Source organism: Eutrigla gurnardus, assembly GCF_963514095.1.
Source record: "Eutrigla gurnardus genome assembly, chromosome: 14".
In the NCBI taxonomy this organism is placed as follows: Eukaryota; Metazoa; Chordata; class Actinopteri; order Perciformes; family Triglidae; genus Eutrigla; species Eutrigla gurnardus.
In genome coordinates this window covers 3604896-3630270 of record NC_139937.1, presented here as the reverse complement: position 1 = coordinate 3630270, position 25375 = coordinate 3604896, and the positions used below count along the sequence as shown (strand labels likewise).

Sequence of the window (25375 nt, the reverse complement as noted above, 5' to 3'; positions counted from 1 at the left end):
CTGGTGTTTACTGGTTAGACATATCTTACCGCAAACACACGCTTCCATGCATCAGCGTGAGGATAAAGCTTCCCTGTGTTGTGTGAGAAGCTTCATGTGTGTGTTGGTGAGGATTTTCTTTAAATACGCCACCAGTCGGGTTGAATAAATGCTGTGTGTGTGCACTATTCGGTATGCATTTTCTACAGGCGGCTTATGTGGGCGCACATGATTGTCTGTGTTTGTGGGCTACAAATAGGTGAGTGCGTGCGCATGCATGAGGTTGCATGTGTGTGTGCGTAACTGTAATTGATTTCACACTCAGGTCAGTGGTTTTACAGCTACAAGAGAGAAGCACACACTGAATCTGTGCTCGGGTTAGCTTCTCATCTCCTTTTCACACCTCTTCCTTTCTTTCTCTTGAACCCTGCTTTGACTTTTGCTTGCGGCACATCTATTAATAACACCGTCTAGAGTTATTATGAATTTTATTTTATTTATTGAATAAAAGTCTTACAACTCATATACAGGCCGCATCATTGTGCGGTTAATGGGAAAAAAAACATGAGACAATATCCGTTCATACACACATCATTTATGCATTCAGAAGATACATTTTAGGGTAAAGTTTTCAGTTCATTCACAATAAAGTAAGATAGCTTTTTCATATTTAGATTACATTGAAGGCACTTGAATATACCTGATATTCACAACACTTACTATTTGTACACTTACACACACAAACAATTTTGCTGACTGAGGACTGTAATGTTATGAGACTCCTCCCACTACACTAGTTCTAATCCCCTAATCAATAAAGCTCTTTCCCTTGACAGACAGAGTGGTTGGCAAATTAGCCTGATTTTCAGCATAGATCAATAGGCTGATTGACGTGTTGGATGGATGAATAAAAATACTCCAATCAGGTGTATTGACCTCACAGACCGAACCTAACTGGGTGGCATGGCGCTAATTCATGAGGTCAGCACCTCCGTGTGAGGGGAGATTACAAACTGATCAGCTGACTTCAAATATCCGGTTGGTTGCAGTAACTGCAGGGCTTCATGTGCATCGTTTCAGGCATCATAGAAATCTTTGGTGTGCATGATAGTGAGTACGGTCGGCAGGGCCAATGGTTTTCCTGTAACTATAAATACATTCAGTAGGGTTTTCAGATTGAAAACAATTAAGACAATGTGATCAATGGTTATGTTATGTATGACATGAACCACTGTGGCGCATGGAATAGATAGACGTATACTTAACAAGGTAGTATGCAGGGCGATCCAAAGCAGCATATCTGTGAGTATGTGTGCGTACACATGTATTAACTAGTTAATGTGCGTGTCCATGTGCATCTGTGCATGCACGTGTACTACATGTATGCACGTGTGTATTTATGTCCTGGCGTGTTGTTCAGTGCGGCCTGGGCACAGGATGCTGCAGGGTCATGTGTGCCGCTCCAGTGAAAGGCAGTCTGTGTGTGCAGTAGTGGTGGACCAGCTCAGGGATGCTGGAGAAGACACAGCTGCTCTGATCCAGCGTGAAGCCCAGACCCTTGACACTCTTCGTCTGGGCCACAATGATGTGAACACAACTCTGACTGGTCCTAATAGAACAAGGCAGAGCAAAATATACAGATGTATGTCAGGAGAGACAGGCTTGCAAGTAAGAGGCACACAGCAACAGCTGAAACGTGTACGATGCTGAGCAACGGAAACATCATAGAGTTGTTACTAAATAAAAAACCTGCTCTCTTATCTGTCTCTTCCTAAATGAGGCCGTGCATTTTCCGAGTTCAGTGGATGTGTAAATGGGGTTAATGATGTGGACTCTCAAATGAATGAGCAGCGTACAACAAATGTGCACTCAGGCGCATGCACACACACACACACACACACACCCATGTGCACACAATTGCACTACAGGATTTCAGCGTTTATCCAGAGAACCTGTTCCTGGCACACTTCACACAGTAGTGTCAACTCCACAAATGACACATTCTCATGCATTAACGCTTTAAGTGTTGCCACCACATCCCCAGTTACTGTAATTCCTTAAAAAGAACCAAACACAGACTCACTGTTGAAGGCAAAGTCAGTGGACACACCAACTTAGACATATATATTGTACAGTATTAAATACACTGTTTAACTTAAAATACATGTGCCATGTCCATTTGAAACGGGGCTGAAAGACATGTGGCGTTAGAAAAGGAATTATTAAAATCAGAAAAGCATATTAGTCTTTCAAGCTAAATGTCCCTGTTAGGTGTAACTTAGCCGGAGAAGAACTGAGATTGCGATGCAGCGAACCAAAAGTGGATAAAAATAGCTCAGTAAATGACGGCGTACATGTCGCACCATATAGCGTGCCTGTGTTCAACAATCACACAAATGAAACGCACACATCGGCGAACTCACTTCAGAGCGATGGAGTACTTGCTGGTTCCTGATTCGCTGTCCCTCACCAGGAAGCTGGCCTCCCTGCAGCGCTGCAGCTGAGCCTCCGCCTGTTGCCGACTCACGCTGCCATGGTACCAGCTTGAAGGGGGGCGAGCGAAGGAGAGAGAGAGAGAGACAGTGGATCACTGACATATAACACGGCAACATATGGAGATAAGTCAGATGTCAAGACAATGATAGGTGATGATGGTGAGAGAGAGAAAAACCAGGAAGAGACTGACTGGAGGGGCCGAATGCACAGACAACAGAGATTTAGAGTCTCCATAAATCAGACTGACGTATATGGTGGACCCAATGAGTTAACAGTACCAAAGGTGAACTTGAGAGGGCAAGGAGATAAATCAGATGGACGGACATAATGTATGTGGCTGCTCGGTATCTAGGGAGGCCCATTAGGACACGGCGTGGTGCTGACAGTGGTGACAGGCGAGAGCCATATATAACAGGACTGTATGTGGCCGTGAAAAACACGCTGACATTCAGCCAGAACACGAGAGGAACGAATGCTGGACACGTGCTGAAACATACGGGGACCATGCTGGGAGCATGTCAGCCCAAACTGTGGAGGGCCGTTCCTCCAGAGCTTCACACAAACACGGACAGTAAGGTAAAAGGAACGGGAAAGAAGAAATATACGTATTCTTTAGTGCCATTTACTCTACACCAGTGATCTTCAGCAGAGTTACTGCAGGGGGTCCCCGAAATGATTTGATCCCAAACTTTTTTTTCTTCCAAAAATTGAAATATGTCCAAAAATACGTCATAACATGAATGCAACCTACATCAAGGAAATATCATTTTTTGTTTAATATTATGTGAAATTGTGATGTAGAAATGCCAAAATATAATTAAAATCTCTCAGCAATTATTATTTGAATGGCTGAGCGTTGTTTGTGATCATTACAAAGTACTGTTATATACTAATATATACTATTATAATTGGCCCGGTTTAATAAGGAACACAATTTTATACGATTTGGGGTCCCTCCACCGGGTCACTATAAGCCTTGGGGGTCCTTGGCCTGAAAGCGTTGTAGACCTCTGCTCTACAGTGTATGAGAATTTTGAGAGTTAATTTTGATAGGAACTAATTATACACAGACATGACATGAAGGCGACCAGATGTCTCAACCAGCATCTCGATGTCCCAACCCTCATTCAGTCATTCAAGGTTGGGGGTCGATCACAAATCTATTAGAAGGCTCAATTATTAACAGATTGTCAGTCATTTTTTTGACTAGTCAGGGTCTATTGAATCTTATATAATGATATATATAATAATATATTCAAATATTTGCTACGTCATTATTTGTGTTTGGGGATAGGTTAATTGGTGACTCTAAATTGCCCGTAGGTGTGAATGTGAAAGTGAATGGTTGTCTGTCTCTATATGTTGGCCCTGTGATAGACTGGCGTCCTGTCCAGGGTGTACCCTGCCTTCGCCCAATGACAGCTGGGATTGGCTCCAGCCCCCCCGCGACCCTAAATACAGGATAAGCGGTAGAAAATGGATGGATGGATGGATTATTTGTGTTTGCTCAGACTATTTTTTGCTAGGTCTCTTATTTCTTGACAGTATATTGTATCTCGAGTGTCTTATTGAATATGATGTCTGCATGGTAATAAATGATGTGCATACGTCATATGCAACCTTTCCCTCCTCCTTCCTGTACATAAGTTACCTCTGCTTCTCCAGGGGGAGGCTGGGCTCCAGTTTGGCTGCCTCCACATCCAGCGGGGCACTGGGGGACGTAGGAGACGGAGGGGAGAGTTTGTTCTGAGTGGGAGTGGGTGAGAGGGGTGAGAGTTTGAGAGTGGGGAAAGAGGGAGATGGGGGCGTGAGAGGGGAGAGTTTGAGAATAGGAGAGGAGGGAAAGGAGGGAGAGGAGGAGGAGGAGGATGGAGAAGATGGTACGAGAGTCTTATGGCTCCAGTTCTTCTGCCTGAGGGTGTGCTGCTGCTGCTGCTGCTGCTGCTGCTGCTGCTGGCGGGTGGAGGTTGAACCGTTCTCTTTAGTGGGAGAACAATCCACCGCCTCGAACTGAGCTGAGGGAAGCAAGGGAGACGATATCAACCTTTCACAATAAAGTCCTAGTAAGCCTGCCAGAGCTACCAAAGTAAGCACATCTCTGGAAACTGAGTCAGAGGGATTGTTTTATTTCCTCTCTAACGCAAACACAGAATTGTTGTGGCATTGCTGAACAAATAAAACTCACGGCATCCTTCCTCCACGCCCTGAACCCCCACCCTTCCCATCATCCCTCTCTCTCTTTCTCTACCTGACAGCGCTCGAACAATGTCCTCCTTTCTCCACTCCCAGGGCAGTTCGTACTCTCCGGCGGGACGGATGTCAGACTCCGGCCGCGTGACGGGGATCCACACCCCCCCACTGTCGCCTTCCAGCCCGCCCTCATATGGCGTGTCGTAGATGTTCGGAGGTGTGGGCTTCCCCTCCTCTCCCTTCGCCTCTCTCTTTCCTCGGTCCAGGAGAACACACACTTTCAGGAGGTCTTTGGAGCCCCGTCTACGAACCTCTGCAGCACAGTGGTCATGCGGTTAGCTCACGGCATTAAGATGAAGGGTTATCACTCATGTCATAGTAGATAAAGCATTGTATTGCTTATAGGACACTGTGATCTGCACTTGTTAAAATGTCTTCTTTTAGAAGTGTTTTGAGCCCAAATAGGCTCCTCTGTGTTTTGATAAAATAACTGCGCTGCTGTCAACGAGCCAATTTGGCCTCAAAATGTCATAAAGAAGACATTTTAAATGAAGCAGCTGACAGTGTTGCGAGTCCGTGGGGAGCTTCTTTTTTTTTGGACTCAGCACTTGGACAGTATTATGTGGGTTTCATGGACAAAGCAGTCATCAGCACAATGTTGTGATCTTAGTTTTGGAGCCTCTCCTGTCTAAGTTGCCATGCTCAAATAAATTAAAATACAGAATACGGCAATAAAGAACTGTCTACATGATATTCTGCTACATTAACAATACGATTCAGTCATCTCTAGTGTAACTTTTTATATCCCAGTGTTGCCTTGAAATTATACATTCAGCTGCCAATTTATTAGAAACACAGAGCTAAAACGAATGCTGTCTAATTCAATAGTCCTGCAATATATCCAACCTTCATGAAGTACTTTGCCTACGCTTATTGATAAAAGCGTGGTGGACAAAATATTGACCTCTCATTATAGCATAACAATTCAACAGCAGCAGCATTCAAAATGAAGATTTAATAAATATATTTCTTAAAAAACGTATAAATAAAAATAACTGTGGCCCTTCATGAAGCTACAATTCATGCAGGGCTGTTATATGACACTGCATTAGTTCGGTGTACTGAATAAACGGTGTATTTTATAATGGGAAAAAGTAGCTTCATTCATTTTCTTCCAAATATTTTCTGCCAGCTTCCCAGTCTGAACTCAAACTGTGAAAAAGTGTGATACCGATACATTTTTCTTAGATTTCAGTTAATGCATGGTGTCCTCACTAGTTTAAACCGGTTTCTAGGCTTTTGATCCCTAAATTAAGTTTGGTCGATGTGTTAACTTTCAGGGGGATTTTATTTGTTGTGTTTCTTTACTGTCTGACAGGTAGCCTGTGTGTCTGCACTATTGTGTGACCAAACAATGGAGCTACAGGGAGAAAAGGTCAACACAGCTGCTGATTGGCTGGCTGACCAGGCCACTTCCTGGCTGCTGGGAAGTGATTGGGCGAGACCAGGGGGGGACCTGTAGGTTTTGGGAAGGGGTGAGGGGGGTCTTTTGGTTCTTTTCACACATAAGGGACCATAAAGTGTGTGTGTGCGTGTTAGAGGGGGGGTCGCAATGGGGCCAACTTCCTATCAAGAGAATGGGGCAAAGGAAACAGAGCCAGGAGACAGGAAGTTGGAAGAGGAAGCTGCACCCATTGTCCCTGCACAACACTGTTCCTACGGTAACCGCCAGCAGCGAGGAGGAAATCAGAGAGACTGAGGATCTAGTTTGGCCTTAAAAATCTCCTGTAAAACGTCCCTATAGCAAAAATGTGAATACAGAGAAATGTGCCTGTCATATAATGTACATAGTTTATCAACTATAATGTACAAAGACACTTAAGAGATAAATACATGTAATTATGCGATAATGCCACTTCCATAATTGTAATTGCAGAGCTAGACAAGCCTAAACTCACCTGTGATGATGACCTGGGCATCATACGGCTCCATGTACCCATCATTCACTCCTGCTCTCTCAGCCTCCCTCTGCTCCTTGGTTTTCTCTGCATCAAAAGGATCTGCGTAGTCCTCGAGGATAATCAGCTGTGAGAAGGAACTGAGCGTCAGAAAGAACAAGGCTGGGCTGCTGTAGGTATTCAGATGTTACATTTACCTGGAGACAACAGAGAGCAGGCAGGGGGACAGGGATCTGATACAGGTGAGGGTGTGTGGTGTCCATGACTTTGTGACAAATAATGGAGGGACAGGCATAAATAGTGCAAAGAGGTCAGCGCATTGTGTGTGCCTGTTTGATCTGACACAATGTAGTGAAACTGCATTGTGTTCTTTAGAGAGCGATGCAAGCTGAGTACAGGGTTATGAACGGAGGAACACAAAGGAAAGCACTGACCTCAAGCCCAAAACGATTATTAATATTATTATTGTTTGCACTCTACAGCATTGACTTTTAATCTGAATGCTGCTGTAACCTCCTGTTGGCTTTGTTTGATTCTAAATAAATAGCAGATGCAATAAAATAAGAAGTGGCACAAGAGGTTTGCATTACCTGAGTTCATCTTCAGTTACTCACCGTTGTTTTAATGTCAGACCTTCCCTTTTCGTTCTCGGGCTGCTTCTGTTCACGTATCCTGTTGAGTTTGGGGGTCTTGTCTTGTTTGTCCACTTTGATCATCCTGCTGATGTATGCTTGCGCCAAACTCGAGTTCCTAACCTGCCGGTTCTCGTCCGATGTCCCGGTCTCGATTTTGGGGTTCTTGCGACCTTTTCCAGTTGTCAGACTATCCCAGACTATCCCACCAGAACCAGCGCCGCTGCGACCCAATTCTGTAGCCGAATTTTTCCTGTTTCTCCCCGCCAGTAAACCCCCCACTCCCCCATCTTTGCGCAGATTTCCTTTCAGGCTGTCACGAGAAAACGAGGGTTTGGGTCGAGTTTGTGGACCGGATTCAGAGGCCGAGCGAACCCTTTCATTTCCGTTCTTTAGGTTGATGGGGAAATCTCTGAACCATCTCGCCATGGCTGTAAATGTATTGACACTTACTTGCAGATTTAAAAGTGAACACACCTGCTGTCTTTTAGACGTTCTCGCAACGGCTTTCCCCACCACAACTAACTTTGGAGCGTACGCAACAGCTCTAACTTTACGCACGCCTCGGTTCAATTAACTTCTTGAAATTACAAGAATCTCCTAATCGTCATATTCAGACAACCTTCGTGGTGTTAGGAAGATTCCTAGCGTCTGAAACTCCCTGGCAACTTGTGCGTCTTGGAGGTCATTAGCCTGCGGCTCTTGTTGCTGTCACGCTGCACCTGCAGTAACAACTATCCCTGCAGCTTGAAGAGTAGCCTTTGCAGCGCGTAAATTCGAAAGAACTCGAAGTTTTTCTTTGAACCCAGTAAAGATCCCATTCCCGGAGCGTGAGATGATGTGTCCAGTCTGTCGAGGTGTTGAGATGGAGAGGAAAGTTGTGTGCGCAGACTGTGGGATGTCACCGGAGAGACTGGGGAGGGGCTGTGTGTACAGGGCGGGGTAGGGGTTTCACTGGAATCATTTCAATGGATACACAATTGAAATTGTCAAACTTGATCAGAAGTTGGCCCAATGACATATAGACGCCTGTCAAAAAGCAATGATCCAACATGAGACAGTTGTGACACAGTTTGGAAAAAAGTTGAAGTTTGATTTTCTTGTGCACAATAATTTTTGTGGGAATCAAAGAATCTCTCCACATGAATTAATTTGAACGAGAACGTTTTAAGTCAGCTGTGGAAGAGTTATGAACTGGTGTTTTAGTTTTTATTTCTTCCAATATCGATTAAAAAAGGAAAGCATCAATATAAAATAATAATAATAATAATAATAATAATAATAATAATAATAATAATAATAATAATAATAATAAAATAAGCAGAGATAACAATGGATTACAGACAGCACTAAAAATGCCATAAAGTTCGAATGAAACTCGAATTAAATTGTAAAATCATGAATGACCTTTCCAGGACAAATCATATAAAATATTGCACCATAAACGAGCTAAATGTCTTCTTAAAACAACCCACCAACTACTAACTTGAATAAAGTATCTGTAAAGTAACAGCTGCACTTTGTATACTTATGTTTTCTTTACTACAGATGCATGTTATTGGGGGTCATGCACTTTCAGCAAAGGACTAAAGAGCCTCTAAAAGACTTTGTGACGCTGCGTTACCACCAGCTGATAGATAGTTGCGCCATCTACTGGCAGAGGAACAACCCCATGGAGGCTGCAGTCTGTATTCTCCTTCACTGGTCCTGAAGAATGTCTGTTATTCTGGCGCATGCCGGGTTTTTTTTATTTATTTATTTTTATTTTCTCTAAAATACTAATATGGGCTGTCGTTTTTACAGCAACAGGCCATACAGTGGTCAAGCACAATAAATGACTGACGTAGATATTTCACCAATAGTTAGCGAAGCTGATATCTTTAGCCCCGCCCATGCCAGCTCGCTAGTCCAATCAGAGCGCTCCCTGCTGAGAGGCTGGGCGGGACGGATACATCCCCGACAAAAGGTAACAGGTTGCAGTCGCCGCCTAATGAACTTCTTACTGTGTTCATTTGCGTAGGAGTTGTGTTTTCCACCCACTTTCTGGGTGGACTTTGATGGAAAACGTTTGAATCATCACCGACGGAAAGGAAGCGCGGTGTCAAAGAGGAGCAAAGAATAACTTCGGAGAAAGAGGTAACTTTACGCTTATTGTTGGACTTCACAACATATCCAGACGGCTAGAAGCAGACAGACATGACCTGTCAGACACTTACTTCTCTTGGTGGGATGTTCTGTGTTTTTTCGCGTGAGTTAGTTCTGTACACATCTCCTGTAGTGTATCTCCGAGGTTGTTTTCCTTTCTGTTCGCCAGTTTAACGTTAGCTCGGCGGCTAACGTCAGTTTGACGGTAGAAGAGGCAGACAGGTCCCAGTGCTCCCAGTGCTCCCAGCTAACGTCGCTTCAGGAGGACTCGCCTCTTTATGGTACTTGTGAGAGATGTCTGTCCATGTGCAAGTCCTCTCGGGTGAACACACGTTTCTGCATTTAAGACCTGTAAAGATAGTTTAATGCCAAAGGAATTCATATTAAAAACGGTTATATCGTCACCTGTTGCCAGGAGGATTCGTCTCGTCCCCTGGGATAGTGTTTAACACACAAGAGGCATTCAATCACATTTCAAACTCTTTAAGCCTTTCACATATATGCTTCTTTAATAATAAATAGCCTGTTGTGTAACGTTTTTCTCTGCAACCTCCCTATGAGGTTTGTGAAGAGAGCCGGTCTCAGAGAGATGCTCTTCTGTTTAAGTTTGATTCAGATGAAACTGGTGACGTGAGCAAGAAACAACTGCAGATTATAGTTTTGAAGTGTGGGGGGGGGGGATGATGATGTCATGAAAGTGAATAATCATAGCATTGCACCTGCTAACGTGACAGGTCATTAACAACACGGTTTCATTATAACGTGTGTGTGTGTGTGTGTGTGTGTGTGTGTGTGTGTGTGTGTGTGTGTGTGTGTGTGTGTGTGTGTGTGTGTGTGTGGGGTGGGGGGGGGGGGGGGGTAACCACCATTCTTAATTCAGAGATAAAGGTGAGTCCAATGTGACAGGTACAACTGTAGCATGCCGATAAGTTCCCATAAATCTATCTCTCTCACTCACACACACACACACACACACACACACACACACACACACACACACACACACACCCATACTCAGCCTGTGTGAGTGAAAAGGACAGAGAGAAAGAAGTGTCTGGAATGTAGGGTAAGGGAGGGGCATATTTATTCCTGATACGGTGTCATTTGTGTACTGTTTGGTGACTGAAGTATCCCTTTGTTATGCCAATGAACTACTTTGGATTTGAAAGGAGGAATAAATGGTTTTTGTTTGGGTGTGAAAGAGGAGCAGAGGCAAGTTTGGAAAGAGAATAACTGCTTGAAAGAGGAAGAGGTTTAATGTCAAGAATGTAATGGAGAGGGAGAATACCCAGAGGACTGAGTGTCTGTCTGTCTTATTAGGACAGAGAAGGTGTGCACTACTATTTTGTCCATCGCTGTTACACCTTCATGTTTGTATTTTACAGGTTATACCTGTATAATGTAATGATTGACCTGGAAGAACTGTTGTTTTTAAGCTGATCCTAACAGTATGCTGTATGTTATGCTGAAATGACTAAGTCAATATTCAACCAACTTAATTCTTTGTCAACAATTATGGTGATCGATTGTTTATTGAAAGTAAAGTCTCTCTGTTTAATTTTTGAAAAATAAAGGTCATTATTGACCTTGAAAACAGCAGTTTGACATAAAATCCTCTACTTACTAGATTTGACTGGTGCTCTCGGCCTCATGTCCTCAGCCATCCTCAGCAGATGCAAGAGGTCAGCTTGGGATATTGTAATGAATGATGGGAAGTTTGTTCTCACACTATAGACTAAACTGTGAATCTGTTTATTGGAAAAGAAAAATCAATCAAGGTTAATGATGGTTCATCATCAGCAGTTACCAATTTCCAAATTGTGAATACATTAAACATATTCACTACTGATACTGTGAAATACTGTTAATCTATATGATGGAAACATTTTCATATTAATCACAGAAAAGTTTAGACTCAGCCTTTAATGGTATGATTTTTTTTACCAGGGCAGAGATGATCTTATCACATGACCTATGCTGACTCTGTGAGTCAGCAGTCACTTTCATGACTCTACACTGCTGTTGTTTCATTTCTCCACGCCCGCTCTAATCTCCTAATTATATTTTCCGTTCCCTCTCGGATCTTAACAGGGAAGCGACTCCAATTCAATTTACTTGGTGGGAATTCAATTTGAGGCCAGAGGCAGAGAGCTTGTCAGCATAACTGCAGGGTAACATAACTTGCACCAGATTCACTCTTAGCTGGGCAAGCAGATGCCTGAAAATCAGATGCCACATACTATTATGATCCAAGTGTGGGTGAGAGATCTTTGCTTGGACAACTAAATAATACTTTTTTAAATGGTCCAATAATTCACCCATTGTTCACTCTATTATTTGTTTGATCTATAAAATGTTTCAACGTAATGAAAAACTATCTAAAGCCTTAGGTGATATCTTCACATCACCTGCTTTTCTGGACCAACAAAACCCCAAAGACATTCAGTTTACAATCACATAAGTTAAAAAGCAACCAATCCTTATAATTAGAAAGCTGGAACTAGAGAATAATCAAAGTTTAATTGGTAATTGATTAATCGACCATCCTTTCAGCTCTAAAGGATGCAGAGTCACACACACAGTGTTTCTTACAAAGTAAGCAACAGCATTTGTTGTGACTGAGTATGTCGACACACAGACACTGTATAATCAAATTTATTTAGAGAAGAACTTGTTTGATATCCTACTTTAGATTTGGAAAAGGATGTTTATTTTAGAGTGATTAGAAATTAGCTTTCAGGAGAAAACCTAAAAGGGAGAGTGTATGAGGACAACGATGTCAGTGTTCAAACAAACTTACTGTCATAATCAGACAACTGGTGTAAGGGGGGGAATGAAAGACTGCTTGTTTTGGCATTCTCAGAATTGCTGCCCTCATTTTCTGCCCCACATCAGCTGAACAATAGGATGGGATCCCCTTCACCCCGTCCCCCTTGGACAGCTCCAAGAGGGGCTCAGTGGCATAAAAATGAAACTGATAGATGCATGTATCAATCAACTGATGGAAAATAGAAAAGTCATGTTACTACCAATCTGTAAGTCAGTTTGGCACACTTACACCTGCAGACCACCCTGGGTCAGAATGACATCATTTCAGCCCTCACGTGGTACGCTCACACGCTTGACCTTGCTGTGAAGACAGTCGGCTACAGACTTCAAGCTTGGCTGCACAAATGTGTTGTGACGTGGTGCTTCCTCTGTGGCTCCCAAAGGGTGGGAAAAAAATCGACTAGTAGCGCACGTCCGATGCACGATGCTTACGGACCACAAGCACACAGATGTCACCAAAGGTCATTCATGTTGTGTTGCTTCGCTCGCTGTCAGCCCGGACATTTTCCACTGTTCTCGCTCCAAAGTTGTTTAATGTATTCGTTTTGCACAGCAAGGATATATAGGATTATCTGTCCTGACTCACTTTGCTGACTGTATCTTATTCTTGGCTTGGCTTGGTCGCCGCTGCGTCATACAGCCTTCAAAATCTGCATGGATATATGAAAATGTGTGTGTAGGCGTTAAATGATGTATGGGTGCATGTCTCAGTGTTATCTGTTTGATAGTTACTTTTGTAGTCAGTCCTTTTGCGTGTTTGGGGGGAGGGTTGATTGTGCACAGAACAGCTTGACTTTGGATTTTATCACACGAGGCCCTGATAAGAGAGGAAATGCTGAGGGTTTTTCTCTCTGTTCCCTCTCTCTCTCTCTCTCTCTCTCTCTCTCTCTCTCTCTCTCACTTTGCCTCCCTTTCACTCTTCCAGCCCACTTTCAGTGTCTCACCTTGGAAGCTGTGGAGAGGAAATAAAAGGTGCAGAGGTCAGGCAGGGAGTGTTTTAATGGGTTTGATGTGAGTTAAATGAACCATACCAGTGTAATAGACTTGGGGATGAGATCTCACGATGTGATCTGACACATGGCATGTTCAGTCAGTCAATGTAATATAAGCAACGTTCAGTTCAGTACTTAATAGTATTGCCAGGCAGACAGGGACCAGATCATGGCATGGGTGTGATCAGTTAAAATAGAATATAAATCTTTTAAAAACTACTCACCAAAGGCTATCATAGCTTAGGGAAAAAAGAGCAAAAGAATGAGGAGGTTCAAGCTGTTAAAAAAATAAATAAAAAATTGGGAATTTGGTTTAGTATCTGGTTGGGAAACTTCCAAAAGTAAGAAAAAGGCTTTGTTGGTCCTTACAAGGGGAAAGTGATATGTGGGTGTGTGCTTTCAGGTTAATGACTAATGGAGTGCAGCGAGGACAAAGTCCACACATGCAGTCAACAGACAGAAAAAAGTGTTGCTGCCTATAAATCGGTGTCCCTGTGTGTGTTCAAAGCGTTTTCTCTAACAAGGTTCTGACATGTCAGGGTTGCTTGTTAACGAGTGTCAAGGTATTCTTTGTTTGAGTTCCTGATTTGAGCTGTTTGATGTTGAGCTGGCCTGTATTGTATTCGTCTCTTTCTTTCCCCCCTCTGTGAACCTAAATCTGCTGTTGTGAGTATAGCCTGACCCGAGTTAAACAAAATGATCGTTTTTTTTTTCTTTTTAACAATTCTGACCAAGATACTAAGCAGGCGTTTATAATCTGGTGATTTTGAAATACTTAATTCTTCTCTCATACCTGGTCTGTCATTTCTGTGCTGCAAGTTCTCTTACTTTAGCTTAACAAAAAAAAACAATCCTGTTTTGTTGTTTTAGGGTAAATATGACCCGACCAGAAATGACTTTGATTATACCAATACATTTCTTTCAAGTGTTCTTGTGTATTTGTGTATTATCCTGCAGACAAAAGCATTTGTCAAACGAATTATGTATTTACAATACATGAATAAAAAAGCTAACATTTTGGGTATGAAAACTAGAGCAGAGCCAATATATAGCCTGTAGTCAAAGACTAGTCCAAAGCTCTCTTCTTCTATGGGATCCAAACTTGATCCCTTATTCTTGTCCTTACCCTGCTGTCTCCTTTGTTACCAGCATGAGCACACAGTCTTCAGGTCGGAAGACCCCGGTGGACTATGGTGTCCAGATCCGCTTCATCAATGACCTCTGCGATGCTACTGGGGGACAACCAGGTCCCCAGCCCAAGACCAAAACCCAGACCACCTCCAAGTACGGCGTGGCAGTCAGGGTGCAGGGTATTGGTGGCCAGCCATATGTGGTCCTGAAGGACGGAGAGAAAGGAGACTCTTATGGGGTCCAGCTCAAGACCCAGTACTCCTCTGGTTACAGCAGCCTTCCCCGGAGGAGAGAGAAGGCAGAGCTAGGAACACAGGGGGCAGAATTAGGAGGAGGAGCAGGGCAGGGAGGGGCACTACGCCGGGCCCAGTCCCATGGGTCACTGCTGGAACGGGATGGAGAGGGAGATGCAGGCAATGAGGACTTCCAGCTGTCTCGGCCACCAGGGGATGGCAAGTCTGGGAGTTATGGGAATCTGGATGGAGGAATCGGAGTAAGGGGGGAGAGAGAGCAGGTCCGGCGTGTCGGCGGTAGAGAGGGGGGTGTGGAAAGGAATATGTGGGATGGCTCGTACGAAGCGGGGCTCAACGGGTCATTAGGGTCAGTGAGAAGCCAGTCCAACCCTGACCCTCCGGCACAAACAAACCAGAGGCAGACTCCTGTCAACAGAATGATAAACCGGTTTGATGGTGGTACCACTGGTGGACAACAGAGAGGACTCCCTGCTGAACAACAAGATCCCAGAACGACATCTCGTCGCCTCAGCCCCAACCCCGACACCCCACCTCCGTCCTCCACTCACAGCAGCCTGGGACGCGGCCAGGCTGCTTTCACCAAATTCCCCGGACACGCTGCTAATCAGTGGACATCAGCAGGGAGATATGCTGCTGCAGAGACACCACAGGCCAGTCTGACCGAGCCACAAGTAAGAATACAATGATTTATGGCTGAGCAGATGACAGCTGATTTTTAGTGAGCAACAAACACTACATAGCATGCAACATTGCAAGAGTAGTTTTCTGATCTATGTCTCAAGGTGACTCCTGACCTTTTGCTGGACCAGGGTCAGAGTGCTGAGACGCCCAATGAGGAGGAGCAGGCCATGCAGACTATATACAACGTCCTGAGACAAGGGTATGGACCCACATGTTAGCACGGCGTAGCACATAGAGGTTGTATTTTCTTGTCATAATAGCATGGTTATAAATGTTTAATTGGTCATTTCCACCTTCCCTCAGGACCAGTGAGAGTGAAGTTGTCATCAGGCACAAAGTCAAGGTCATCTTTCAGAAGATTCAGAATCTAAAGGTTTGTCCTTTTTTAATTTTTAGATAAAAATAAAAATGATTACTGGTATGAACTACTACTTACCTGTATGTCCCCCTATACCTTTTTCCTCAACAGTCCAAAGAAAGACCCCAGGAAGAGTGGATGAGAGAAAAGAGGGAGCTTGAAAGAAAAATGGCTGAATTACATGCTACCCTGCAGGTGGAAAGACGGGTAAATAAAGTAGGAATAATGGTTGGACGGCATTGGGATTTGTTTATATCCAGTACTGTTCCAATACTTGCAAGGTTATTAGCAGTGCTGAATGTTTTCTATACTTTACTGACATGTAGAACTGAGTTTTTGGTTGCTACTGTAGTTTCCGTGCCTTGGATGACCCACCAAACCTTCCTAAATGTCGGCTGATTTGAGCTTTCTGCCACTAGGATGTTAACATTCAGAGAGAAACCTGCCACTTTAAGTCAGCTGTGATTACAGTGTTCATCCAGTGCCTCACATAAACACTCTTCCAGGTCTCCTCATCAGGAGAGCAACAATGACCAAGTGAAGGGAATAGCTGTTTGGTTCAGAGAAGGAAACTGCCCTCAGAGTTTTTATGTCTTCAACTAATCCCACCAGGAGGGCTCGGGGTTCTTTGGAGCCACTTCAGATTAATCCTCCCATTAATCCTTAAAGCCCTCTGGCCTGGTCAAATGGACACGCACACAATAATCTAACTTCAATAATGACTCATTATATATTGGCTTAAGGAAGGTGGGCAGGTCTTAATCTCTAATAGCTGCTAAGAACTTAATCCATTGTGCATATTGATCGGTGGGCAAATGCAAGCCCACTTTAACATATCCTAAAAGCCCACTGTTAATGCCACCACAGCTACCTGGTGTCTCATGTTTCACTCATTTATTCATCACGTCTGCTCGTTCGTAGGACTCTGCTAGCAATTCTGATCCTGCCCTGAAAGCTGAGCTGGAGTCCTGTCTGGATGAAAATCTGCAGCTCCGGGAGTTGCTGGACCGAAAGAAGAAAGAATTAAATGAAACCCAATCCGAGTGAGGACACGGTAGCATTCACACACTGAAACTCATTCACTGATAGATAGATAGACGGACAAACACACTGACGGAGGAAGGGGCATGGTACCGTTGTGTGTGAGACAGGAGTGACAAGCTCCTTACAATTCACCAAACAAGCAGTCATTGTAACTTATTCACAAGACAAACTAGTATGCCATCGTCATTTGAATTCCAAATATCATTCAGCAGTGTGCATGTCCTCTTTTCCTCGCAGGCTGACTCAGCTGCGTATGGACAGGGAGAACGCAGAGGCACGGGTCAGAGAAATAGAGGACCAGCTGGCTGAGCTTCAGGATGAATTCAGAAGAGAGAATGGCGGCAAGACGGTACGACAGAAACATACTGATAAACCCACGCAGATGCACAGGGAGAAAATGTCTCACCTCATAGTTGTATTTTCTTTTTAAAATAAGATGAGACTCTAATCTAGCATTATATGTGGAGGTTTACAAGGCTTCTTTGGTTAAAAGCCAGATGAATTCTTTGTTAAAGGCTGTATACGGTTTGTGTAAACAGCTGAGCAATCCTGTACAAACATGAGGCAGCATCAGGTTCATACTGTGTCTGCAGGACCTGATGACTTGTCAGACACAGCTGATGGAGGTGTGCCAGCTGAAACAGAAGCTGGAGGATAACCTGAGACAGAGAGAGAGGGAGCTAACAGCTCTCAAAGGAGCTCTGAAGGAAGAGGTGGCCACACACGACAAAGAGATGGAGGTGCTCCGGGAGCAGTACAGCGTTGACATGGAGAAGCTCCGCAGCAGCATGGAGCAGGTGTCCCAGGTGTGTATCCAAACACACTGATGGAAACACATCAGCAGAACTCTGAGGCCACGTGCTTGCAGAGGTTTTGTGACAATACCACATCACATATAATATATTGCATTATTGCTTTTAGCATATTTTCTACAAACACATACTTACAGTATGCATTACATACATTACCTAAGTACATACGTAGGCATATGAAGAGAATGATCTGGTGAGAGACGAGAACACAGGATTGGCTGCACAGGAGAAGCCTCATGGACAGGTGCACGTCTAGCAGCAGGAAAAACAACATTTTAAACTTCAGTAGAAAACAATCAGTCTGTCTATCTAATTATGTATTTATGTCTATGATTATTCCAGTCTCACGCAGGCATCGAGGCAGAGCGGTTGCGTGTGAACGCTTCAGTTCGCTCCCTGCAGCAGCAGTTGGAAGACTGCAGAGACGAGAGCGGCCACTGGATGGAGCAGTTTCATGCCACCAGAGACGAACTTCGAATAACCAAACAGGAGTGAGTTAACTCTAATGCGTCATTTCATTATTACAGTACCTGGATTTGGACTTTGCAATGCTTACATGGACATGGATTTTTTCACCATCTTTTGTGTTTCTCTTTGCACCTGCTGTACTACTAATGTATGTCCATCTCTTCCTTTCCATTCTACCTGGTCAATGTTTCTCCCCTCTCTGTCAGAGAGCCACCCAGCAGCCCTGAAACACTGTGAGAGTCACTAATTGCACAGCATTGGTGTTTAGATGTAGAGCTGTAGATGTGGCTAGCTGTGCTAACAACTGTCTAACTGTAGTTCCAAGGCCATCCACACTCGCAGCCCTAATTCATGACATAATCCACATTTCAATACGTACCAGGACCTCTCAAGTGCCAGGTGTTAGTACCCACTAGGACAGTGGACCATATTTAGTACTATGGTTGAGCAGAAATGTGCAGAACACCAGTCACAATTCTGTCCATACAGTATATAACTAATAGTGTGGATGATCTTAATGTCAGTGTTTTTTTCTTTCTCCTGTGTATATGTCTGAATGTTGTGGTATCAAGGAACGCTGATTTATTTCCTGATTATATAACGACTTATTTGCTTGTTGAGTTCATCAAAGTAAATTAATCTCAGTTGTCATGAATCCCTTCTACAGTCTAGCAGCTGCTGATCAGATAATCAAGCAGTACTTACAATACTTTTCATATGGTACAGTGTTTGGATCATCTGTATTTGATCTACTAATTCTAGCCTCCTGCAAGTAAGACTAGAAAAAGAGGAGTTTGAGGAGGAACTAAAGGAGGTCCAGGAGAAAGTGTGCACGATGAAACAACAGATACCGGACCCTGGCCACACACAGACTCTCAACCAGGTGAACATACACTCAGCTGCACATGACCTCTGATATGTTTTTGAAAAAAAAGGATTTTTGTCATATTTGCTCAAACTGTCACTATATCTTGACAGGAGACCGATAGTCTGTGAAAATATCAGGTTCCTCTGCCTTCTGTTAGTGCCCCTAATGGCTATGCAGGACTCCACCGCGCCTGAAGGGAAACAACCAACCAGAGCAGACGAATCACTAACGTAGCTGTCAATCACTGTGCCTGAGCTGGTGTACAGTCTATTTCTCACCTCAGATGTTTTGTTGATAACGTTTGCTCTGGTTGGTGGGTGGCGCTTGGTTGTGACTTGGGTCACAGACGTTCTCATTTTAGAGAAATAGACAATCCAGTAACAGGATATTGATTCATATTTGCATTGATATCACATCAGCACTGCCTAGTTTGACACTTTGATGGGAATTCACGAGCAGTGATTATGTTCGTTCGACATATCGTTGTACTGCAAGGATATATATTGAATGTTTGAGCCAGTATGACAAAGTCATTTTTATCATAGTTACCGACTGTAGCTTCAACCATCCATATTTCTATTTAGGAACTTCAGCGATACAATACTGATCTGAAGAAGGCCGTGTCTGAGGTGGAGAAGCAGAGAACCGCGTTTGACAAGAAGGTCATGGAGATCATCTCCATAAAAAAATCTCACCAGAACCAGGAGGCAGAACTGAAGTACGAGATTGACCGGCTAAAGGACCAATTACTGAGGGCCAGAGAGGATATTGCCAAGGCACAGGAGAAAAACAAACGGGTTAGTTAAATCTTACTGTGGCTGTAACAATATACATTAAACAAATTACCAGCTCATGCAACAAAATATGGTGATGTGTATGTGGTATTTTTGCATTTAATTGTCTAGCTCCGAATTCTCATATTTAATCTCCATTATCTCTCTTGTATTGTTTGGTCAATAACATTCCCTTTTATTTCTGCCTGTAGCTCCCAGACCCAGCCATCATCTCAGAGCTGGAGCAGAAGATTGATCAGACACATGGTGAGGCGAGCCAGCTCAAAGAGAAACTCTCATTAGCTAAGGAGGAAGTGGAGGACGGTAAGACACGTCTCAATAAAGCTCAGATGGATATTAAATTGCTCCAAGATGCCCGGCAGGAACAAGAGGAGGCCAACACACGTCTCAAAGACAAACTCTCACGCTTGGAGGTAGGTCACATCTTCTAGACCATCAGTGCGTTTGGTTCCCTGAAATCAGCAGACACATTTAAGCATAACCAGACATCCTCTGTGGCTTCCTCAGGCTCAGCTGCAGTCCAATGCCACAGAGAGCTCAGATGCAGAGATCGCCCTCCACACCGAGGTGAGAGGGTTGAGATCTGAGCTAGATGAGGCCAAGAGAAAAGCTTCCAGACTGAGCCAGGAGCACCATGCACTTATCCTTAGTGTGGAGGATGCAGAGAAAGACAAGGAGACACTCAAACAGACCATCAACCAGCTGGAAGTGACCAAACGACAGCAGGAAAGAGCTCTGGAGAAACTCAACAAAGATGTAAGGAGGAGAGATCTTTTTTTAAACCTAGTAAACAAAACAAAAAAACGTCTGCAGCATGGAGCATCCAACTGCTCTTTAGAGGATTCCCAGAGCAAGAACATTCACCCTCTTTGTTCTTTTGCCTCTCCCTGTTAGTACGAGTCTCTGACCATGTCCTCCAGAGAGGAGGCGCAGACGCTCAGGGTTCAGCTGGAGGAGCAGAGAGAGAGGGCACGCAAGGAATTGCAGGAGGCCCAACGTCACGGAAACGAGGCTCAGAGTGAACAGGAGAAAAGTCACATAAATCTAAGGAGACTGGAGGAAGAGGTTTGTGTGTGCTTGTTTGACCTGGCTGTTGTTTTCCTCATGAATGTCTGAATGTTTTCCGTAGTTGTGACACATAATATTCATGACTGCCTGTGTCTGTGTGATATAAACATGCAAAACCACACATTATTACGTGATTGTTTGTCATTACCGTTTCTAATATCTTCATTAATCTGACTAGATGTCACGACAGAAGAAGGAGATTTTGCTTGTATGCGAGGAGAGAGACAACCACCAGCTGGATAAAGAGCTTCTGTCCAACAGATTGCGCCACATTGAGGGAGAGATGGAGGCCAGCAAAAATGGCATCAGTGAGAAAACCCGGGAGATTCGTATCCTGGAGGTAAGATACGTGCAGCTGCATCTCCATGGTTCGGGAATATAAAGCAGGACTCTCATGGCTCGTTAGTGCTGCTTTGCATATAATGCCTGTATACCTTTGCATATTTCTGGATATGTTTCTGCACATTTCCTACTAGATTAGCATTTTGACTTGCACATACAAGTACAACAGTACAACAGTACAAGTACAACAGATCAAGAGTATTTATATGCTATATATATCCAAACTCACTGCCAGCAATTCTCACCCTTGGGCTAAACCACATGATCTCCTCTCTGATCATCTAATAAAGTTGATCTCATCTTGTCAGGACAAGCTGAAGCGTATGGAGTTGGAGCTGGAGGAGGAGAAAAGCAGCGTGGAGATGCTGACAGACCGAGTGGCCAGGGGCAGAGACCAGATCGACCAGCTCCGCTCTGAGCTCATGCAGGAGAGATCCTCCAAACAGGACCTGGAGCTGGACAAGAATGCCATGGAGAGACACGTATGTAACGCAGCTGCGTCTGCTGACCTTTGTAGGAGTATTTGGGGGATTGTTGACCTGCTGTTTGTCCATGTCTGTCCTCGCAGCTGAAGGAGCTGAGGAGTCGTGTGGCTGACATGGAGGGCCAGTCCCGCTCCTCAGCAGGACTCTCCCAGCTGGAGAACAAGAACCAGGAGCTGGAAGAACGGCTACGGAGTGAGGAAAGGTACAGTGCACGAGATGGAAACATGCTGCAGGATGTACAGTGCTATGCAAAAGTTTAGGCACCCCATGCTAAAGTTGACTAAAAAGAGGAATAAAAATCTTCTTTGATCAGCCTATTAGCTGGTTTGATTTGCATTGAGAAATCATTAGGCTAACTAGCATGCTATAGGCTATCTGAAAGGCACCATGCCAGTCTCCAGGTATGTGATGGGTATGTGAGGATTTGGATTTTATTTTAACTCCAAAGGTGACTTTATCAGAATGCATAGTATCCTGGATCCATGTAATAACTGGCCTTTAAAAATAAAAATCTGCCTGCCTCTATGGGAGTTTAACATAGGGGTGCCCATACTTATGCACCCTGTATTTTAATGAAGAACATTTATTTCTTTACCATATATTATTCATTCACAAAGAAAATTGGTGTCCTAAAAGGTAGGATTTTTCTCTCATTTGTTTAATTAAGGCATTAAGATCCATCCATCCATCCATCCATCCATCCATTGTCTACCGCTTATCCTGTATTCAGGGTGTAGGGGGGGCTGGAGCCATCCCAGCTATCATTGGGCGAAGGCAGGGTTCACCCTGGACAGGACGCCAGTCTATCACAGGGCAGACATTAAGATCAGTTCCCAAAAGATGATTTTTATTCCTCTTTAGCATAACTTAGGCATGGGGTGCCTAAACTTATGTATAGCACTGTATGTGCACATATATTATAAGGAGGACTCGAGGGCATTTTTGCAGTATTCCAGACAGGGAGAGTGTTGCTCATTAACATGCTCCATGTCTTATGCTCTGTTCGTCTCTTGTGTGAATATGTAAAGGGAGAAGAACTCTCTGTTGGCGTCTCAACGGCGTCTGGAGAGGAAACTAAAAGATATAAACATGACACTGGATGAGGAGAAACAAACACACACTGAACAAAGAGATCAGGTAAACACATTCAACTCCTACGTAAACACCAAACGCAGACGCCGTAAAGCCACACTCTAACCTCATGTTGCGTCGCAGCTCGCTCTGAGAGTTAAAGCTCTCAAGAGGCAGGTGGACGAAGGAGAGACCGAGCTGGAGCGGATAGACGGACTGAGGAGAAAGGCCCAGAGAGACATGGAGGAACAGATGGAGCTCAAAGAAGCCTTGCAGGCCAGAGTCACAGCCCTGGAAACTGAACTCAAGTAAGCATTTCCTTTTCTTTGTATCCCAATTTTGTCAGTCATCCAATTTGTTACTCACTGTGTGCTTATGCGAGACACTTCCTAGCAGCCAGATTATCACAGCAGTGAGTCTCCTCCTCCTTGTGTCCCAGAATGGAGAAAGCTGCATGTAAATGACTTTATTACCAGCAAACCCAAATTCCTTGTCTGTTGGACATAATTACAGACACCTGGTAGAGATTCACACCGCACCCTGAGGTGCAGTATGTCCCAATGTGATGTGTGTAAAACTAATCGGCAATCACCCACTCGTGAAAAGCTATTTAATTTAACTAAAAAGGCACATTATTCATGGACCACGGGGGAAATTAAGTACATGCTCCCACAAGTAACTAGGAAATCCATGTTGTTCCCTTGTGTTGCCAGCAGATGGAGCACTATCACCACCTGGCAGCACTAACGCTTGTGAATGAAGCAACTGATAAATAAATAACTTGTGTTTCAGCAGTTGAAAATGAACCATTGTTGATGTCTGTGATTCACGTCTCACAGGAGAAAAACCCAGGCATCCATACGGCCAGCTTTGGATTCATCAGCTCTCAGTTCAGATGATGACGACAGCCTGTACGATCCCTCCACGATCACCTCCATCCTCACTGGGAGCAACCTCCAGACCAGCTCCTGTTAGACCAGCACTTCAGGTACAGGGTGAGGGACGGTTAACTGCTTTGTAGACGGAGTAAAGAATGCCTGTATAGCATTGTGGTCTAAACTGCAGGCAGTGAGTGAGGAGTGAACGGACCTTGGGATGAAATGCTATATGGTAGAGGTTAGATGGGGAATGATTTTCCACACAAGAGTGAATGGAAGGAAACAAAACATCCCCTCCATTTCAGGGTGTTTCCTTCAGTCTACCGTGTACACAGATGTACTCCATGGTACAGTTGGAAGGACTCCAACATACAAAAACTCCCTCCCACACAAAGTCAGTAAGGGGATTGCAACTATAAATGAAAATACCTCTTTCATGTTTTGATACAAATTCAGTATGTCAACCCATTTAAGGGTTGAGGATTTTGGGTTACGGTACCAAGTCTGACTTTGACTGAACAATCAGTGGACAGTTTACATGTTTGGACTTCAGTTTCCTGTGTAGCACTGCCGACAATGACTGAACACACACATTTTTTTACGCCAGCATACAAAAATATTACATAGAACTACTAACAAACATGGACCAAACATGGAACATTGAGTGCATTGATGATTACCACAAAGAGAACCTATGAGCAATATAACACTATCATTCTCATGCTGCTTTTTGGTTAAAAGGTTTATTTTAATAACTGCAATGGAGCTTGTTCACGTAAAATAGAAATATCTTCATGTGTTTTTTCATGGAATATGTCACTTGTGTGTTTATTCCACCGTCCAGACTTTAATTTCTCATGGTAGACAGTAGGAATTCATAAATCTAAAATATAACACTAATAGCCTCTGAAATGGATTCTCTTACCACACTATTTAATTCTATAAATGTGATAGAAACCTTGTTGGTGTAAAGGTTTTGATTTGTTTTCATCTTTATTCACTGTATAACAGTTTCTTTGTTAAGGTGGAACAGACTTTTGGTTGTGGGTTAGTTTATTACGTTTGAGGACAGAATATCACATACTGTATGAAAGTGATTTTCCACTTTTTAAGCAAACTAATGAAATGTATATCCAAAATATCTTCCTGTTCAATTAAAATCTTTACATACGTATTTGTAGAAGCAGCACAATTTCTATGCATTCCCTTATAGCAAGCCACTGAGCTGTATGATCATTATGATGCCTTAAAATAATTGTTAAAAGATAGTTTTGTAATTCTCCTCTGAATGTTTTTGTACAAGTGTTTGTATTTAACATTGTAGATTATGTTTGTGTCTTGAGTTGATTTTTGTATAAAGTTTGTAAAAACCATTGGTTGATAATAACTGCATTACATTTTGCTGCAAAATGTGTATTTTCAGTGAAACTGGAAATGGTAGCACATATGATTTGTTAGACTGAGTATTAAGATGTTGAAGTTGCATATCTGGTACGTCCTGTAAAAATGCACCCTGACTGTGGTTCACCTAATAGATCATGTTTCTACTGCATTTAGCAACAATAAAACTTAAATGATTCCAGTTGTATTCATCTCTGTTTATTGTCTAACATTTACAAAATGATAATCAGCTACTAATGTTTAATTTCCTTTTTAACAGAAGGCGGTCTGTCTGCTAAATAGTAAGAATACAGTAGACCGAGCAGAACGCCAGCAGATTTCTTAAGAAGGTCATTGACTTCATTGGAAAAGATAAAGGAAGTCAACACATCGTTTCCCTGGAAGGAAAAGTGGTGCAATTATACATAATCCAACTCTACTTTGGCCAAACGTATTGAGTGGAAATCAACTTTATACATAGCATGTCAGGTTTGCTGCCCCAATAAGTGTCCAGCAATCA

The 25375-nt window shown here is 43.4% G+C and overlaps 2 protein-coding genes across 3 annotated transcripts; one reads left to right on the top strand and one right to left on the bottom strand.

The window, feature by feature from the left end:
* Positions 1-529: 529 nt before the first annotated feature.
* Positions 530-8157, bottom strand: she (Src homology 2 domain containing E). The gene is made up of 6 exons (XM_084027463.1): positions 7238-8157; positions 6624-6750; positions 4724-4978; positions 4127-4490; positions 2403-2522; positions 530-1588 (listed from the first exon to the last, which is right to left on the bottom strand). Exons 1-6 carry the CDS (start codon positions 7682-7684, stop codon positions 1396-1398), a joined length of 1506 nt encoding a protein of 501 aa, XP_083883589.1. The 5' UTR covers positions 7685-8157; the 3' UTR covers positions 530-1395.
* A 1056-nt stretch (positions 8158-9213) lies between these two features.
* On the top strand, positions 9214-25051 carry cgna (cingulin a). Of its 2 annotated transcripts, none has more exons than XM_084027461.1 (20): positions 9214-9391; positions 14371-15277; positions 15416-15486; positions 15591-15660; positions 15757-15852; positions 16567-16688; positions 16927-17038; positions 17283-17495; positions 17844-17992; positions 18732-18852; positions 19422-19634; positions 19823-20044; positions 20139-20387; positions 20526-20696; positions 20878-21039; positions 21350-21523; positions 21610-21728; positions 22555-22663; positions 22742-22905; positions 23437-25051. In XM_084027461.1, the coding sequence occupies exons 2-20, from the start codon at positions 14372-14374 to the stop codon at positions 23570-23572; spliced, it is 3579 nt and encodes a 1192-aa protein (XP_083883587.1). In that variant the 5' UTR covers positions 9214-9391; position 14371; the 3' UTR covers positions 23573-25051. The 2 variants fall into 2 exon arrangements, with proteins under 2 accessions (XP_083883587.1, XP_083883586.1); XM_084027460.1 differs by having other exon boundaries at positions 15389-15486.
* The last annotated feature ends 324 nt before the right edge of the window (positions 25052-25375 follow it).